This window comes from Lycorma delicatula, chromosome 6, assembly GCF_047948215.1.
Source record: "Lycorma delicatula isolate Av1 chromosome 6, ASM4794821v1, whole genome shotgun sequence".
NCBI classification, from domain to species: Eukaryota; Metazoa; Arthropoda; class Insecta; order Hemiptera; family Fulgoridae; genus Lycorma; species Lycorma delicatula.
This window is the reverse complement of record NC_134460.1, coordinates 143845993-143867114: the sequence shown is the minus strand read 5'-3', so window position 1 is coordinate 143867114 and position 21122 is coordinate 143845993. Positions and strand designations below refer to the sequence as shown.

The 21122-nt window shown below is 30.4% G+C and overlaps 1 protein-coding gene across 1 annotated transcript in view; it reads left to right on the top strand.

Annotated features, from left to right (window-relative positions):
- Window positions 1–21122, top strand: part of CycB (Cyclin B) — a 49317-nt gene that overhangs the window by 16595 nt on the left and 11600 nt on the right. The window contains exons 3-5 of the mRNA XM_075368724.1: window positions 9122–9518; window positions 12927–13085; window positions 14308–14547. Of these exons, the coding sequence (XP_075224839.1) occupies window positions 9122–9518; window positions 12927–13085; window positions 14308–14547 (796 nt within the window). The remainder of the gene's footprint in view (window positions 1–9121; window positions 9519–12926; window positions 13086–14307; window positions 14548–21122) is intronic.

Below are 21122 nucleotides of genomic sequence, written 5' to 3'. Positions count from 1 at the left end.
ATCATATTATTGATGTCTTCATTTACACATGCTTTTAATTCCCCTTTTTTCAATTTTATTTTTTTAAGATTTTTTGGAAGTACTTTTCAACAGTATGGTTTCTCTTGTGTGAAGTCAAGAGATTTAATAGTTCTAAACTAAGGTTATAACTTGAACAACAGAACACATGTTTAGGTTAAGAAGTGGATACACAGATAGCTTACTATGATATAATAATTTTGTCGCTGTATTAACATGCAATGAGATTTGTGAATTAAAAGACTTTCAGTAAAAGTCGGAGCTATCTCCGCAGTCAAGTTATAATTTAAATATGTGTGCAGGTGTCTTTGACATTCAAGTAAAACTGGACAGTGGCAGTGCAGGGCTCACATGACAGTTGAGGACTAAGGGTTAAGATGCCTCAGAATAGTCAAATATAAATAAAAGATTATAAAATAAAAATAGTTTAAAAGCTTTTAACTGTCACCCAAAGAGTTTCTATTTAATGTTAATAAATTTCATTTAAAAAAAATGTATATATCTATATATATATATATATATACATTAATTAAATTATTATAGATTTAATTAATTAATTTATTTATGTGTTGTTGTTGATCATGTGTTGGCTAAGGTTCACAATAAAAATCTGGTAGGCAGCGCTGCGATCGCGTTTTAGAATTTTTTTAATTTTTGGCATATCAGTCAGAACCGGATTCTAGGAAATTTTTTTATTTTGTTGCCTTTTCGCATATCAGTAACTTGCATATCTGTAATGTTTTGTAAGCTTCTTAATGTTGAGTATTAATTATAATGATTTTGCAGCCACAACCCTTTTTGTTAAAAAATTATTTTCTACCAAATACTGTGATTAGAGAGTGGTGTGAATTAAATCTGATAGGTAATGCTGTTGTTTTGCCATTTCGATTTATTTACCTTCTGACTTTTATAAAGTGAAAGGTTAAATTTTGTGAGTTCCTATTGTTCATTGTTTTTAAGGTTTTATGAAACTTTCAATTGTGTTCATTTAATTTGTATATATACTCAAATCTAGCAACAGCAAAGCATTGCCGAGTCTGCTAGAATTATGCGCTTATTGATAATATTATTTATTTAAATAACATTTTAAAGTGTAATTAAAAAATATACATTGCAAATTTGTAAGATGCAGTATTGACGCGAGTATTTTACATGATTTTTCATGAATTTTAATGATGTATACACTTGCATTCAATAACAATCAACTTAACCTACAAATTTAAATTGTCAGTTCTCATTTGATTCTATGCAACTTATGAAGTATTGAACGGCCCTTTGAAAATAAAAATGTCAGTTTGTAAAATAAATTATAACATTTATAAAATTAAAATATAATTTACGTATAATAATTATAGTTTAAAGTATATTTAAAAAATTGAAGTTATAATTTTTGTAGCTGATTAATTTTATAAAAAATTTTCTAAATTGTTTTTAGAATTTTTTTACAATTATCTAAAATTTGGTAAAATAGATGTTAAAATAAAGAATGAGAAAAATAACAATTTCTTCTATAATTTTAACAACGTTGCTTTTTTTACAGTGCTTTGTTTTTTTATTTGATTAATTAAGCTATCACATGGTTATGAAACTTCAAAATTATTAAATTGAAAAAAAAACGCAGGAGGTACTTTTTTAAAATGATCTTAAAGTGAAAATTAGAAGTAACGTGGATGAAAATTTAGGCACTTGTGTATTAACGTCACCGCAGCTACAGCTTTATTTGAAAAACAAAGTAGTCAATCGGATTTCGGTGGAAAATGAACAGTCTCTTTGTTAATTTTAATAAATGGTTATTTATATTTATTTATTTTATAAATTTAATTTAACCAAACTTAACCTACGCTCGCTGACCTTGACTAATTAATACCGTAATTTTTTTGAGTATTTATTTAATAAATTCAGTAATTATTGCAATTATTTATTATTTAAACACTCCTATTAATTAGTCAAGGTTAGCGAGCGTAGATTAAGTTTGGTTAAATTATATTTATAAAATAAATAAATATAAATAACCATTATTAAAATTAATAAAGAGACTGTTTTCTATGTTAAACTCTATATCGGCCCATTTTCCACCGAAATCCGATTGACTACTTTGTTTTTAAATAAAGCTGTAGCTGCAGTGGCGTTAATACGTAAGTACCAGAATTTATTAATTGCACTAATTATTAATTTTACGATGTTTCGATTTTTTTTCAGATATCTCAATATTTAGTGAAAATAAATATTAACCATACTACATAATTAATCAATAAACCCGTTACAATAATACAACAATCACAAACTGATAATAGTCATATTAATGAAATTTCGACCACATTCCTGCTAATTTTAACTTAAATAAGTTACTTATATTTATGTGTTGTGCATTTATTACACAACAATGCCATGTCAGGACAACATCTGTCGGGTCCGCTAGTATATATATATATATATATATATATATATATATATATATATATATATGTTTAAAAAATTATACTATATACAAAATGGTCATTCACACACTCTTTAATTACCTGATATGAAAGAGAAATGGCTTTTTAGATTTTAAGTCATATTTTTTTTTTATATATTTATCTCTTGTATCTATATAGGTATTAAGGAGCTACTTATTAAGTTTACAGTCACTAGATAAAAAACGAATATCCCAAAATCAGTTGCCGGTTGTGAGATAGTAGTGAACAAGTAAACACGTCATTGTGAGTGCTTTGCGTGTCTGAATTATTGTGAATTACGTATTTACAACTTTTTTTCTTTTAATTAGTCGTTAGTTACAAAATGCCTATAGTTTGTTACATCATCCTAACAATTTTTGTTATGTATGTGGTGAAGTGACGCTCAAGTCCCAAGGCAAAACCTTATGCCATTAGTAAAAAAGTGTTATGAACTTTATTTTGGGTATAAAGTCTGGGACAAAACGAAGGGCCTGTGTCCCATATCTATTGTTTATAGTGTTTTAGGGTTCTCACTCCATGGAAAAGTGGCACATGCCACTTGCCATTTGCTATTCCTATGATTTGGAGGGAACCCAAAGATCACTTTTCTGACTGTTATTTATGCTTAACAAACATTAAAGGAGGGATTACATCAAAATTAAAACGTACTATAGTGGTGTACCCTAACTTCCAATCTGCAATGAGACCAGTCGCACACTGCGAAGAATTGCCCATACCAAAGCTTCCAGAACATGTGACATTAGATGAAGAGAGCTCAGTCTGATGGAAGTAAGGAAGAAAAAGAAACAAATTCTGGTGACACAACTATTGAACAAAGCAGTACACCTGAACCTCATTTACTTAACAAAAAACAGTCTCAAATACTTGCTTTCTGGCTAAAAGGATGGAATCTTCAAAAGAATACAAAGATATGTATTTATTGTAATGTAATCGTTCTGAATATAAAGACTATTTTTCTGAAGAAAATGGTTTAGTGTTTTGTAATTACATTTCTCGGGTAAACTGTTCATTCCTGATTCTACAATTGATCTTGAAATTAACAAGATGATTGATGGTGGTAGAAGTCAGAATCTTATTTTATTTATTCGTGGGAATGCTATGTTTGGTGCTCCAGTTATTATTGGCACTAATCAATTTCCAAATCCTCCAATCATAATTGGTATTAACTATGGAAAATATTATAATAAATGCGTGAGATGTTGCAATTGTTACTATACATTTGATCATTTTTCTTATGGAGACTGTAATGAACATAATCCAACAGAATGGTGCTTGTTCATTGATTCCTCTAAAGTTAGTTTAAAAGCTGTGCTTCTGCATAATGGCAATTAATTCCTATCAGTACCTGTTGCTCACATTACTAGTATGAAAGAAATGTATGGAAACGTTAAATTTTTTTTGGAAAATCTTCAATATGCAGTGTATGAATGGAATATTTGTGGTGATTGGAAGGTAATTGCACTTATTCTTGGTCTGCAGCTTGGTTACACTGTTTTTTGTGTGTACTGTAGTACTGTTGTTTTTTTATGTGAATGTAATATTAGGGACAGAAAAAACCTTTCATTTGAAAAGAATGGCCTAAATGTGAATCACTCATCCTGAACAGAAAAATGTGAAACATGACCCATTGTGTAATTGTAAAAATGTGTATTGCCTCCGTTACATAGCAGACTAGTAGTAATGAAGAATTTTGTCAAGGCCATGGACAATACTCCTGGTTTCATGTACTGAAAACAGAAGTTTCACAAGATTAATGATGCAAAAATTAAAGAAGGAATATTTGTGGGTCCGCAAGTACAATCGCTAATGCATGATGAAAAGTTTATTTTTTTTTTTGTCAGTCATTGACTGGTTTGATGCAGCTCTCAAAGATTTCCTATCTAGTGCTAGTCATTTAATTTCGGTATACCCCCCTACAATCCTACATCCCTAACAACTTGTTTTACATTAACTTGTGCAGTTCTTTCTACCTGTCCCTCCAATATTAAACGACAGTTCCTGGGTGCCTTAATATGTGGCTCTTCTTTTAACTATATTTTTCCAAATAATAATAATAATCTTTATCGTTTTGCTGCAACACCTCTTCATTTGTAACTTTATCCACCCATCTGATTTAACATTCTCCTATAGGACCATATTTCAAAAGCTTCTAATCTTTTCTTCTCAGGTACTCCGATCGTCCAGTTTTCACTTCCATATAAAGCTGCACTCCAAACATATATTTTCAGAAATGTTTTCCTGACTTTAAATTAATTTTTGATGTAAACAAATTATATTTCTGACTGAAGGCTCGTTTCACCTGTGCTGTTCAGCATTTTATATCGCTCCTGCTTCATCCATCTTTAGTAATTCTACTTCCCAAATAACAAAATTCTTCTACCTCCATAATCTCTTCTCTTCCTATTTTTACATTCAGTGCTCCGTCTTTGTTATTTCTACTACATTTCATTACTTTTGTTTTGTTCTTGTTTATTTTCATGTGGTAATTCTTACGCAGGACTTCATCCATGCCATTCATTATTCCTTATAAATCCTTTTTACTCTCGGCTAGAATTACTATATCATCAGCAAATCGTAGCATCTTTATCTTTTCAACTTGTACTGTTACTCCGGATCTAAATTGTTCTTTAACATCATTAATTACTAGTTAAAATTAAAAAGTATCAGGGATAGGGAACATCCTTGTCAGACTCCCTTTCTTATTACGGCTTCTTTCTTATGTTCTTCAATTATTACTGTTGCTATTTGGTTGCTGTAAATGTTAGCAATCGTTCTTTTATCTCTGTATTTGAACCCTAATTTTTTTTAAATGTTGAATATTTTGTTCCAGTCTACGTTATTGAATGCCTTTTCTAGGTTTATAAATGCCAAGTATGTTGGTTTGTTTTTATTTAATTTCCCTTTTACTATTAATCTGAGGCCTAAAATTGCTTCCCTTGTCCCTATACTTTTCTGAAACCAAATTGGTCTTCTGCTAACACTTCTTCCACACTCTTCTTAATTCTTCTGTACAGAATTCTAGTTACGATTTTTGATGCACGACTAGTTAAGCTAATTGTTCTGTATTTTTCACATTTATCTGCTCCTGCTTTCTTATGTATCATGACTATAACACTCATTTTGAAAGTCTGACAGAACTTCCCCTTTTTCATAAATATTACACACCAGTTTGTATAATGTATCAATCGCTTCCTCACCTGCATTGCGCAGTAATTCTACAGGTATTCCGTCTATTCGGAAGGAGCCTTTCTGCCATTCAAATCTTTTAATGCTCTCTTAAATTCAGATCTCAGTATTGTTTTTCCCCTGTCATCCTCTTTGACTTCCTCTTCTCCCTCTACAACACCATTTTCTAATTCATTTTCTCCGTATAACTCTTCAGTATATTCCACTTGCCTATCGACTTTGCCTTTTGTATTATATATCGGTGTACCATCTTTATTTAACACATTAGATTTTAATTTATGTACCCCAAAATTTTCCTTAACTTTCCTGTGATCTGTCTGTTTTACCAATGTTAATTTCTCTTTTCACATCTGAACACTTTTCTTTAATCCACTTTTCTTTCACTAATTTGCACTTCCTGTTTATTATTTCTTAATTGTCAATAGTTCCTTTTATCTCCATCACTAGCATTCTTATATTTTCTACATTCATCCATCAGCTACAATATATCATCTGAAATCCAAAAGTCGTTTTCTTCTTTCCACCTCTCTTTTTCCTGTTTAGCCTCCGGTAACTACAGTTTAGATAATTCTTCAGAGGATGAATGAGGATGATATGAATGAGTGTAAATGAAGTGTAGTCTTGTACATTCTCAGTTTGACCATTCCTGAGATGTGTGGTTAATTGAAACCCAACCACCAAAGAACACCGGTATCCACGATCTAGTATTCAAATCCATGTAAAGATAACTGGCTTTACTAGGACTTGAACGCTGTAATACTCGACTTCCAAATCAGCTGATTTGGGAAGATGCATTAACCACTAGACCAACCTGGTGGGTTCCTCTTTTTCCACCTAACCTCGCTAATTCCTACTACATCTACATTTAATCTATCCATTTCCCTTTTTAAATTTTCTAATCTACCAAACTTTTTTAGACTTCTAACATTCCACGCTCTGACTTGTAGAATGTTATCTTTTAATTTTCTGGTGGATTTTTTTCCTGAGTAGTCCCCATCTGGATCAGGGGGATTAGTTTACCTCCGGAATATTTTATCAAGGAAGGAGTCTCCATCATTTTTATATGAAAATGCAGAGAGTTACATTTTCTTGGAAAAAAGCAGCTGCTGTTCTCCATTACTTTCAGCTGCACAGTACTCAGAGGATTGAGTGATGTTGATATGTTAAGTCGTCTTGACCTATGCCCTTAACAACTACTGAAAGAGCTGCTGCCCTCTTTCAGGAATCATTCCTTAGTCTGGCTTTCAACAGATACCTCTCCAATATGGTTGCATCTTGGGTCCAGCTAATCTATATCATTGAGCACTCAAGCCCCCTCATCAACGGCAAGGTCTCATGATTCATAGAGGGAGGATGAAAAGTTAGAAGAACTATTGAATCCACTGGAGAAAGCAGCTTGGCAAGCATTCAAAAATGTTACTCAGAGTTTTTTGGGAAATCGAAAGGCGGAAAATTACAATAATATTGTCAACGATCTTATAATGTCTTATAAAACTTTGGGTTGTAATATGTCCTTAAAGTACACTTCCTGCACTCACACCTAGACTTCTTCCCAGAAAATCTTAGCCCTGTGAGCGACGAGCATGGGGGACAATTTCATCAAGATATTTAAGCTATGGGAAAGAGATATCAAGGCAAATGGAATCCTAATATGCTGGCTGATTATTGTTGACCATAAAGAGGGATGCTCCACAGGTGAAATATAGCAGAAAATTGTCATTTCTTACTTTATAGGTGAGTCAAATGTTTGCATATTGTGTAGTTAAGAATCCACTCTTGGAAACCTTGTGTGATGGGGAAAACCAATATTGTATTTGAATTCAGGAGAAAAAATGTCAGAATTACATATTTTTCTTCTTGAACAAAAAAAATTCTTTTTTGTTCCCCAGTGTTATTTTTAAAAATATACAAGACAATAAAAATCTGAGTTCTAATATTTTCAACTAAGCATCTGCCAAATAGCAATTATCACTCATATAGTTTATTTATAGAGTACATTTATCATTGGCGTAGGTATAAAGTCAATTAACTAATTTTAAAACTCCAATTACATTTATTGCAAAAGCTTATTCCAGGCATTGACAGATAACAAATAAATTTGATATTTAAGTCCGTTGCTGTAATATCCACAACCTCAACAGTTTGAAATCAAAATAAAATGTTGGCAATGTGCCATCAACTATTTTGGAAAAAAGAAAAAAAAAGGTGCTTATATAAAGCTGGTTCTCAGCTTTAAATACAGTCTTGTTGCAGAGCATTCTGTAGCCGCAGCTTGTTATTTATTAACTTGTTTACAGACTAATAAGTAAACTGTATCTCTAAATTTTATATTTTTAGAATTTTGATGTACTAAATAAAGTATTTTCATGGATTATTAAAGGTTATGCAATAAAAAAGAAAGTAAGTTTGTTTCACTACTTGCAGCACTGTGTGTGTTTCAGTTGAAATTGTGTACTTGAATGAGGGAACTGCTGATACCGCATGCACCCTTGCAATGCTAAAATTGTTTTAAATCTACTTCCTTCATACTATCACTATTTAAATTTCAAATTATTGTAGTCTGATTAGTGTTTCATTGATAAGCCAATGTTACCAACTTTATTTTAAATACCTATCTCTTCCCATAATAAGGCTTTTTGCAACAAAAAAAAAGGTCATGTTAAAAATTGTTTAATCAAATTTGGCAAAGTGATTAGTTGAACAACAAATTGAATATCAACTTTTAATTGCAATTTGTCATTTTTATGAAAATCACCTGAAAAACCTTTTATTCTACCTTCATGCCATAAAAGTAAAACTGAAAACAACATGCAAATGTTGTTTTATACATTCTACACAGAAAATATAATTGATGTTTCTTATGATAATCAAATTTTTTTCTATGATTGTTTTTTTTGATTGTGACAGTAACATGGGAAAGTCACCTGCCAAATTATTTAGCACACTCAGCTTTTGTTTTGCTTAAAAAATCATCATTAATTGTTAAGTATTTTTCACTTTCTTTCAACTCATGATGGAAAGTATCCTTTCCATAATTCTTTTCACAAGCCTATAGAATCTCATCCTTGTTCATGTTAATTTATGTTATGAGGTTTCCTTCTTCATCAAATCTCTGATCATTAATTTTTCAAATTAATATAGTTGTTGCATAAAATTTGTAGTTTTTAAATTTGCATATTTCATCAGCTTTGAACCAATTGAATCTTTATTATATTGGTTTAAAATGATTATCATAAAGCCATTTGGTGCAATATAGATAAGGAGTTAAGAGGAGAGGAGGTAGTGCTGATGGTGATAAAATCTACTCTAAATTAGTGGCGTGAAAAAAAAAAAAATAAATAAAAATGGGAATAACATTTTTTAGAATTTTTGTACAGTAGGGTAATTAAGTGGTAATAAACTCTTGATAAGATTGAATATAGCATTTGATAGTTATATTTATATTTATTTATTTGCAGATGGAAGCCGGTTGACATTAAGACCACAACTTCTACCAGGGTTGGGCAAAATCAGTCTAGTCAGTCGCTAATATGCAAAACTTCTACATTAGCTAAACCACTGAGAGCTGTTGCAAAACCTTTGCCATCAGCGGCTGGTGCAGCAGCATCTTCTTCTATTGTATCATCCTCTTGGTTTTCAGTTAAACCACAGCCAAGGCCAACTTTATTAAAAACAGCTGCAAGTTCAAGCAGCTCATTAATATCTAAGCCGTCAACATTTGCATCTGTACGTGTCAAAGTTCCTGTATTACCTGAAAATTCTGATATCAGAGATATTGATAAAGAATCTGCTAATAATCCTCTTCTTCTTGGAGAGTATGCTGGTGAAATATATGCTTATATGAGGGAAATTGAGGTGTATATCAACATTTATTTACATCCAGTATAAAATAAAATTTTTTTTCAGCCATTAGTCATTTTATATTTAAAACCCTCTATGTTGTTACAAGACTTGTTGCAGTACACAGAATTATGCAAACTATAATAAATAAATCTAAGAGTCCAAAATGAAATATATTTTACTCTTAGTAATTCACAGAACTTCAATGAATTCTTGAGTTCATTATAAATTAACTTTTGAAGTTGTGATTTTTCAATGCTGAAAAAATATAAAATTTACCTGGTTATTATTTTTTTTAAATAGATACTTAAATTGAAATAAATGAAACTGTTTTAATTGTTAGTTGTTTGTTTATATTGATTTTAATTAAAAAGAATCTGCTAATAATTCTGTTCTTGAAAAGTATGCTGGTGAAATATATGCTTAAATGAGGGAAGTTGAGGTGTATATCAACACCAGATTTATTTACATCTATTATAAAATAATTTATTTTTCAATCATTAGTCATTTTATATTTAAAACACTCTATTACAAGACTTGTTGCAGAACACAGAGCTATACAGACTATTAATATTTAATTTTTAATTAACGGACTACTTCTGTCCCATAGCTATAATAAGTTACATCAACTGTTGGTGCAAAATTTATATTCACTCAATTTTGAAGCCTTGTAAAAAACAAATTTTCCATCTAATTTAAAAAAAGGTTACATGAAAAAATATAAAGCTCTGTTCTGTGTTTGGTGATGCCGACCTTTCATTTTTTACTAATTTTTTTAGGTATGTATTTGTTGTGAGAACAGAAAAGAACATTTTTGAGCCTTCTGTGCAAGGCTTGAGTTCAATCACTTACCATTAAAAAAACTACACCAATCCTGCTCAAATTTTTAAACTAGATAGCTAAAACTTTATTCTTAAATTTTAAATCTAAGCCTTTAGTCATTTATTTATGAGTTGTTATTCAGTTTATAAAAACCATTTTAAATTCTGATCTATACAACATAGAAATACGGGTAAATGCTCTGTATCTTCATTATTAATTTAAATTTGTGAATATTACATTTAAAAAAAGTTAATTGAATTTTACAAATTTTTGTTTAATGACTGAGGGGGAAAATATATTCCTTTATTACTAATGGAGGACACTTCTTAATCACTGAAACATTATTACCAATTATATCTCTTAGATTAAAATGAATATGGATAGTAAGCATAGTGATAATCTGGCAACATCCTTCTTGTCATTAATTTGTTGTAATACATTCAAACTATTGCTATATTTGTTTAATCTGCTTTTGTTGCCAAGTAGAAAATTACAAAGTAAAATACAGAAATACTACTAGTATAAACTAATTTAAATGTGTTGCTGAGTGTCATGTCATTCTTCACTTGTGCCTGTATCGTTTCTTACCAGATTATACTTCAGGGTGGATGGGAATTCCCTTTATACTCTAATAAATTCAGCTTAATCTGGCTACTACTGCCAATTTTCACTGCTGATGTTGCTCATTGCTGCTGGAAAAGGTGGGGAGGATAAGTATGTGGGGATCATTTGGTGTGTTCATTCGTGGTGGGATGACCTCAGTTCATGAGCTGTAGTTGAGTGTGAAATGATGGTGACATGAGTGCATTCACTAGAAGAGCGTTTGTGAACATCCACACACTGGTAAAACATTGGAGACTATTATAAATAACTTGTTTGTACTGGGAAATTGTCACCATCATGGCAAATGTTACTTACATGGGAAGTATTGTTGATATCCCATGCAATGGGAGGCCAAGCACTCCAACTGAGAGGCATCGATTAAATGACCACTGGTGAAATCAATGTACAAGCATTCTGCTGAGTTAAGCAGTTCGAGATCGACAATGCAAGACCATATGCGGAAGGACTTGAAAGTTATATGGAACCCACACAATATTTTAGATCTGTAGAAGATAAGGTGCACTTATCCTAATAATTTCATAACTAGTGTAAAGGAACTTCTCACCACTGTATGTATATGGGGGTAAACTAACAACTTTGTCCCATTTCATATACAAGGACTGTCCAGAAAGTAACTTACGTTTTGAAACAAAAACCAACCATATAAAAGAAAAATTTTATATACATTTGAAAGGGACAATCTTAAACTATTTTTCTATGTAGTTGCCATTTAAATTGAGGCACTTATAATAATGATGCACAAGCTTTTCAGTTCCTTCTCTGTAGAAATCTGCCGCCTTCGATTTCAACCACTGGTTTACACCGGCATACAGTTCTGTGTCACTGTCAAAATGCTGTGTTGCTAACCAGGTCTTCATCGCTGGAAAATCGCTGACAACATTTGCAAACATTTTACTGGTTTTCTGAGAGAACTTGCGTGCCTACATTCTATGGACTGTCTTTTTGTCTCACAATTGACATGCATTACCTATGTCTCATCTCCTGTTAATGACACGATCGAGTAGTGCATTACCATCCTTGTCACAGGCTTTGAGGAAATTCAGCAATTGAGCAAGATGCTGATTTTTGTGGTCTTTTGTCAAGATTTTTGGCACCCATTTTGCACAAAACTTGTGATAACTAAGCTTCCATGATACAATTTAATGCAGTAAACTTCATGAAATTTGGGTGAAATGAAGCGAGAGTTCCATAATTGTAAAGCGGCAATTTTCATGAATTTTATTGTTGATTTTCATCATCAGTCACAAGGCTCAGCTGACCACTGTGGTTCTCATCATGAACATTGGTGCAGCTTTTTTAAACTCAATGCACCACTGCCTCACTCTACCTTCATTCATTATTCCATATGTATACTTCACAAAGTTGCCAATGGATTTGAGGTTTTTTGCCAGTAAAAACCTAATCACTGAAAGCACCTCACAACTCGTGGGATTTTCTATTGAAGTACACAATTCAATAATTCACAACGAACAAAGTAAAAAAATCACAGTCCACACACTATGGCAGCTTGATGAGTACTGAGTGTAAAAAAATTTTGACTCCCAGATGGCAACTCTATCTCTACCCATCTCCACGCTAGTCACAAACATAAGTTACTTTCTGGACCGCCCTCATATTTTGTTGGGGCATATTTGATTTCATTGGATATTAACAGCTCTGTCATTGTTTCTGTAAAACAATACTATATATTTTTTCTTAAGCTGTTTTGATTGTCAGCGTTTTTCCTTTTATGACATAGTGTGTAATACGCTCTGTTATCAGCATCCATAGAACTTTTCTTTTGAACAGAAAATCATTTTATATTAAACATCAATAAAATGATTCTTCCACTTATACCACCACATTTATTTTTATGTACCCAAATATATGTTGTTTTATTGATATCTTAGTATGATCCATATAGATTGAGCTTTTTTCTAAATTAATTTTTTTCTTTTGTTCCCTATCATATGAAAATAATGCAAATCTTTTATTCAGGTTAAGTTTAGCGTTGAGGAAGGCTTTTTAACAGGTCAAGAAGTCACTTCAAAAATGAGAGAATTGGTTGTTGACTGGTTAGTGGATGTACAACTGCAGTACAATCTTCTTCTTGAAACATTACATCTTGCTACTGGCATCTTTGATAGATTCCTTCAGGTAATTATTTGTTGTATATCACAGTAATATTTGAGTTACTCAGTTTTAAGAATTTTAAGGATGTATGCATAGGAGGAAGGGTAACCATTTGTAATATTAATTTTGTGTGTGATTGCAAGTCTGTATTTGTTTGAAATGCATTTCCGTAATATTCTGAATAAAATCATAGTTGTCTAGCTATTATATGTCCTTACATTTAAGTTATTTGATGCAAGTTAAAATAAAGTGTTTTGCACTTAGTTAGAATTTTGTGTTCTTGAATTTTTCCATTATAAAGCTGCTCGTAGTAATTTAAAAAAAAACAAACAAATTTTGTCATGACAGTTATTATGGAAAATGTTAGAACGAATATAGAGAATAAATAGAGAGAGATTCATTAAAAATATTGTATGAGATTTAAATAGTAGAAAATCACTGTGAATGACTCTGTACACTTTTATCTGATTTATGTTAAGATACTGGTAAAAAAAATAAATAAATAATTTCAGCAAGCATGTCAAAATGTACCTCGGAAAAAAAAGCCAGAGGATATGTATTAGATGGAGCTGTATTTTTATGGTAGAAAGTTGATAATTCATTATAATGGAGTGAACAGTTTTTGCCAGATTAGATGTAACTAAAATTAGCTTGCTTTTTTGACAATCTAATTCTGAGTTTTTTCTATTCTTGAAAGGGTTTAAACAAGTGGTAAGTAGTCAATCATGGTTTCTGATATCCTAGTGTACTACTCTATTAGCTTTTGATAAGAAATTTTCTGCTGCATGTAAATTAATATATATATATATATATATATATATATATATATATATATAATATAAGTAATATTAATTACTTATATTTATATACACATATGTACATAACATTCTTGTAGTTCAAATGAATTTTTTTTTAACCTAATTTTTGGAAATTTATTACATTGTATCAGAAGGTTAATAAATATAGACAAACCAAAAAATGAAGGATTAATTTATGCAAAAAAACCCCTAAGTGCTACTGTTTGTTTTAATAAAACTAAAGTAACATCACATAATTATGTTTATACCTGTTTAAGTGTACACTTTTGGAGGCTGGCCAATTGATGTGATTGACATGCTGGTTTTTATGCTATAATTTCATCTTTTCTTTCTTATTAAAGTTTGTGTAATATAAAACAAATATTCAATTTTAATAGGCAGCATTTTTTTATACGTTAAATTAATATGAACATTATTTAATTTTTTAGAAATACCGCACCATTAGTAGGAAAAAATTACAATTGGTTGGTGTGACAGCGATGTGGATTGCTTCTAAGTATGAGGAACTGTTTGCTCCTGAGGTTGAAAACTTTGTTTATATTACTGATCGTGCATATACAAAAAAAGAAATAATGGATATGGAACAATTAATGCACAAGACCCTTAATTTTTGTTATGGACAACCACTTTCAATTCATTTTCTTCGCAGATATAGTAAAGCTTCAGAGGTAATGTATATTTGTACATAATAACTAATTATTACAGTAAAAAAAAAAGAAAAATGGTAGTTAATATTACTTGCTGATATAGGACAACAGCATTTCCGATTTCTATATTTGATACGTGTCACAGATGGAACTTAATGTTGCTGTGAAAATGTTTTCTGGTTACAGAACATCGGGTAATCAGCTTAACCCTTTGAAGACCACTTGTCGATTTTTCATCAGTTTCAGTTTTATGCTCAAAAGACAAACTGGTGATTTTTCATCACTCATACTATGAGAAAGACGATTTGGGAAATCTTGTCAGTGTCAAAATGACATTTGTACTGATACATGTTTGGAAGTCATGGCAGTCTGCTTAAGATAAAGGTTATGTTTGTTATTGTTAAAGTTACACGTGACGTTGCAATTAATATTCAGATAGTAAACAAAAATAATTATTATTTTGAACTTAACGACTATTTTTTTTTATTTTTAGAGACCATTTAACTGTGTTCATTGCGTAATGTAAATGTCGTTCGTATATTATTGTTCTGAGTTTGCTGTAAAGTCATAGTTAGTTTCGGATTGAAAAGGAATGCTTTATTTTATTTATTTTACAATACTTTATTTATTGGTATGTTGCATAGTATGTCGATAAGCCCGAGAACATTGTGCGTTTATAATTGTTTTGTTTCTGATGTTTGTATCATAATATACTTATTTCATCATAGTGTTTTTGTTTTCTTTTTTCTGGCAATATTTATTAGTGAGTTGCCATAATATGCAAAATATACAATGTATTATGAACACAAACTGAAATTGTTCAGGAACTTAGGAATGTTCATCCTGATAGTGCTTTGGGTACTGACAGTTTTAAAAAACTTTTAATTTAAACATTTTACAAATTTGACTAAAATTTATCAATTTCTTGCTAAAAGATGATGAAATTTTTAGTTTAACCAAAACAGGACAACAATTCTAAAAATCATGATTCCCATATTAAAATTGTTTCTTGGTTTAGAGTTAAATCACTTGAAACTTTTTTTGAGTTCTTTAATCTTTAGAAAAATTTTCGAATAAAATATGACCATAACATTTCTAGTTGATTTTTAAAAAACCATTTTAAAAAACTAAAAAATATTTTTAATAAAAAATTATATAAATTTTTTAGCATAAGCTTACAAGTGGACACCTAAGGTACTGCACAGATTTTTTTAGTAACAATAATATAAGCATGTGATTTTTTAAAAAGGTCTGGTCCTCAAAGGGTTAATATGTACTTAGATTAGATTCCATCTCAATAAAATGTACATGTATTTTATATTTTAATGGATGACTATTCATCCTGGTTTTGGATTGTTTTTTGAAGTTAAAAATTGTTAAAAATTACCATAAACAGCAACAATGCTCTGCTGACAATGATGGGTCAAAAACTAACACATGCAATGAATCACTTTTTTTTATTACAAAGTATTAGTAATTATATTTTGAGATTTGTGTCGCATTCTGTATATTTATTTATTTTTCTTTAAGTACTTATATCCAATAAATTCGTTGATTTTGAATTTTGAGCTAAAGTTACAGTCAAAGAGAAGGCAGTTTTTTTTTACTAAGTCTACAGATAAAAATGATCAAAAATAGTAGTAATACTTGCATTGATTGTAAATAACTCATGGTGGAAACTTTTGTAGCTGGTGAAAGTTGGAAAAGTTTCAAGGTTGGTAAATCACTCGGGGTAAAGTTGAAAATCTAAATATGTATAGAGGATATTGTTATTACACTCCATGAGTAATGGCAGAAAGCTGAGCGGAAGATAAGTAACTGATGGAAAGCCTCAATGTTCGGAAAATTTAAACCAAAAGGTCTATCCGCCAACTCATATGTGCAAAGAATGTAAGTGTATAAGCTCATATGCAAGCAGGCAGAAAAAAATCGGTAGTTTCCCTTTAAAAATTTTGATTGAATGTGAATGGAACACTGTGCAGTTTTCTAATGACCTTAGTGATATCTTGGAAATTTCTTAATGAAAATCATTAGGATATGTCTACTAGTGGTGATACACCTTTTTTGTTTAAGTCCACTTTCTGAAAAGCAGACACCAAAATGGAAGATGATAGTTGAAAACAGATGTGTGAAAAATAAATAAATATATGAGTATCATATAATACAGATTACAATGTAAGCAACATTACGCCTATTTTTAATGTAAAAATAAAATTTTATTGAAATTTAAAAATAATATTTTACAACTGTAAAATTGTATTTGAGATGTTTTCATCTAATAGCAATTATATTTTGTAAATAAGAAAATTTTGTTTGAAAACCACTTTTCTTTCAATGAGATTTTAAAAATTAATATGTTGAAATTGTATTAAAAAAGTAAAATTTTTTTGAATTGACAATACTATTTGATTAACTTTTGATTAGTTTTTGTTTTTGTTTTCGACACTCCTGGCGACCACCAGACTGTCTGTTACTGTCATCTATAGTGTCAGTATATTCATATCTCGCATTATTTATTGCTGCCTTCACACACACCTTTTTCTTTCATTCCCATATTAATACATCCACACACCTCTTGTTTTTTATACACCCTCTCTCCTGTCCACTGCCTAGCCTTTTTTCCCCTCTTCTCATCACGCCATTGTTTCAGCAGAGTAGATCAGACTTTCACCATGTGCAGTTGCCTGCGATTCCTCTCTCTCGTATAATGTGTTAAATACTTTTGTCGTCTTCATACTCTCATAAACATTGTGGTCATTCTCTCTTGCTCTACTCGTCAGTATTTTGTGAATTTTGCAGATTTCTATGTTTCGTTTTTCCTCGTTTCTCTGATAAGTTACTTTTCAAGTTCAGTAGATATCCTCTAGTATTGTAAGTGGTTCAGTTGCTACAAACCAGCCATTTTATCGCCGTCGAATTCTCTCCAAACTCATTACTACGAATTTGAGTTGCTTCGTATTATTCCACTTCTAATCACATATTGTTACCTCTGTTATTTTTGATTCGCCATTGTAGACTACGCCAAGAATAAACTGTATGTATTTTGTGTACTTTAATTTCACGAATTCATTTTTTACAAATATTCATGTGTGATTAAGGCAAGTTCAAATTATTCGTTATTTATTATATTAAACAGTTATGTTATTAGTAAAATTAGTGAAATACACTGCTAATTGTACATTATGAATTTGAAATCCAAGATTGACTTATACAACCATTTCTTCATTCAAGTATATTCATGCAAGGTGGCCTAGATAAAGGTTATGTTATTATTTTTCATGTGTAACATATTTTATGTGCTATTAATGCCAACTATCGTTATTATCAAATCGACTTGTAATTAAATACCATTTCAGAATTTATAAAATATATGTGTGACACAAACATTCATGGACATGAACGTTGTGTTGGTTAATATCTTATATGCATTCTAGTGACTTCCAGAAATGTTTTTCTATTTTACTTCATTGATTCTTGTAACTACACAATCTCTGGTTTTCGTTTGGAAAATAACAGTTTTATTGAGACAGTTTATTTATCCTTTATTTTACATGATTCTAATGTGTTAGATTATTGCTGTTATTATTTTTGGTCATTGTTAAATATTGTTTTGCTCTATTAAGTATTATATTATTTTTCACAAATTAGGAAAAAGGAAGTTATTAACATTAGAGTAACTAGGAAACTTAAATATTTTCAAGAAAGTTTTCTTTTAAATGACCTCTAGTTATATGATTATTTATTACATTTTTGATTATATTGTTATTGACTCCTTTTGTTCATGTGTGACATTTTTCATATGTTATTAATTATGGTTATTCATTAAATGTCTTTGTTTAAAAGTCAGTTGCTGATGGTAAATTTACTTTTTACTTGAAATGTTTTTAAATACTGACTCTATCATTTAATTTGACTTTAAGTGCAGAGATTAATTCTTATTTATTCATGAACTGAATTCTCATTACTCTTCTTATTAATCTAAAAATTATAACTCCTGAAGTGAAGTCGTAATTGTGGACTTCTGTAGTTTGAATAATAATGTATTTAGTTATTTAAACTGTTTTTAGCCACGTATTTTAATGCAATATTTTCAAGATGATTGCTTGAAACATGTATATTTATGTATTTGTCACTTATTATTATAATTGATATGTTGTTTCAGTCGATATTATTTGCATAAATTCTGTATAGACTTAAGTTAAGTTTATCTCGTGATTTCATTTAATTGTTTTAAATATATGATTGTAAAAAAGGTGATTTATGTTCTTTTGTTTTTCAGGCTAATGTTCAATTGTAGATTTTCAAATTGATTATTTGAAATATGTATTTTTATATATTTGTCATGTATTATTATAACTGATATGCTGATTTTCCTTGTATAATTTCTGTATAGAATTAAGTTAATGTTTATTTCATAATTTCATTTAATTTTTTAAGGTTATGATTTTATAGAAAAGATTAAGTTGTTTTTTTTTCTAATTAAAGTCCAATTTCTTTTGGCAAATATGAGCTGTGTGTCCTTTTATTTTTGTTAATTTTACCCAGCAGAAGTATCATAACTTATTATTAGTAAATGAAACATATCCATTGTTAGCTGAAGATTTTAAAAAAGGGTTTTTCGTTGTAAAAAGAACAGAAAAACTTTTTGAAAATTCCTGTCGATGTTACTTTAGAACAAACCGTAAATGCTGTTGCTTCTTAACACTTCGTAACACTTAACCTGGTGTTACTCATTTTACAAATTCACTATGTGCTCGTCAGCGATGTTTAATCTGTTAACATGAAACCTTTTGATTGTATTGAGATGGGCAATGACTTACTGTGTAATATTGCAACAGGACGATCTGCTGCAGATGAAGTAGCTAATTTTCTTTTGAGTGCAGAAGAAAACTGCAATGAGTTGAAGGAAAAATTTATTTCAGAATGTAATGAATCTGAATATTGGTTTGAAGAGAGTATATCTTGTAATAAAATTCTTAATTTTGTCTCCAACCCGACTGGACTGTCATTTGTAATGTTTCACTCTTTTGCTGCTAGGTGGTTCCTGCTGAACTGTACTGGCAAATGAATGAACTACTTTGTCAAATGAGACTCCAGACTAAGCAAAAGAGTGTAGCATAAAGAATTAGAGAATGTAGTATAAAGTATAAAGATAGGCAAATAACACATTCCAAGAAGCCTATGTTTAGTTGGTTCAATCGGGTCGTCACAAATATTTTACTAATTTATTGTTTTGTTTTAATATTATATGTAGCATAACACTTATACTAGGATTATAATAAAGTGATTTATGAAATTATTATATTTACTAATTAATTGCTTATGTTTTTGTTATGTGGCATACCATGTAACAAAAATATAATTAATAAATATAACATTTTTTAAATAAACAATGGTCATTTTTTATATTATAAAATTGTTTCTAATTTATTAGGAAATAATAATACAACTGTGTATTCAAAGAACTGTTTATTAGTTAACTTCAAAGATTTTAATTTGATTTTCAAAAAAATGTTAACATATCAAATGAAAGGTAGTGACACAAAGAAAAATTTACTGTTGTTTACTTGTGATTGTTATTAAAACAGTCTGCAAATATATGGCTTCTTAGGGCATTTTTCACAGAAAGTTGTACTTTTCAAGTTTCTGGCGGCCTTCTAACTTGTGGAGTGAATAGGAATGAATACACTATTTTTTCCCTGAATGTAGTTGTAGAATAAAGATGTTTTCTGCTACCATGAGCAGTAGCGCCTTCAGATTCCTTATATACCAGCCAAGAATTCACTACTGCTGTACAAGGAGCAGTTCCTCAGCTGCCTTCTGTACCAGCACATTGATTTCCTGACTTGCAGAACTGCAAGAGGACATTTTGGTCAGATAAATTGATTCCCAATTTGACTTAATTATACTCATTCACCACTAAAGGTTTTAGTATAGGGCCTTGTCTCTCTGTCTCGTTTTTTCCTAGTGTTGACAAAATCAACAGGATGTTTAGTAGAAGTCAGTTTTACCTGCCTCCTATCGAACCATTTTGTGTACACTACCCCATTAGGGCATTCCAGACAGTTCATTTCTCCTGGCTTTATGGACTAACCTGGATGAATGTTTTTATTATGGGGTAGCCATGATCTTTATACCATATTTATAGGTTTTCTGTGGGAGGTATTGTTGAAGGTTAGATGATCTCTTAAGGGAATCATGCTCGTCTACAACCAGATCCTTACTAGGAGATATCTTTGTTTTCAAACGTTTAGATGGGAGTGGCAAAATCTTATACAAACAGCCTTCTTGATCAATGTTTTCATTTTAATAGCAATAAATTTCATTGTAATTTTCACCATAATAGCAACTGAAAAATCTATCCTGCTCATTACTTGGGTCGCCACCAAATTTCTGTATAAAATGTTTTTTGACCAATAATCACTCAGGCTGAGCATTGAGACTAAGCCCTTGTACAAAATAAGGCCTAGAAAGTTTTTCATTTTTTTGACATTAGTAATTCTACTTCCCAAATAACAAAATTCTTCTACCTCCATTATCTTTTCTCCTCCTATTTTCACATTCATTGGTCCATCTTTGTTATTTCTAATACATTT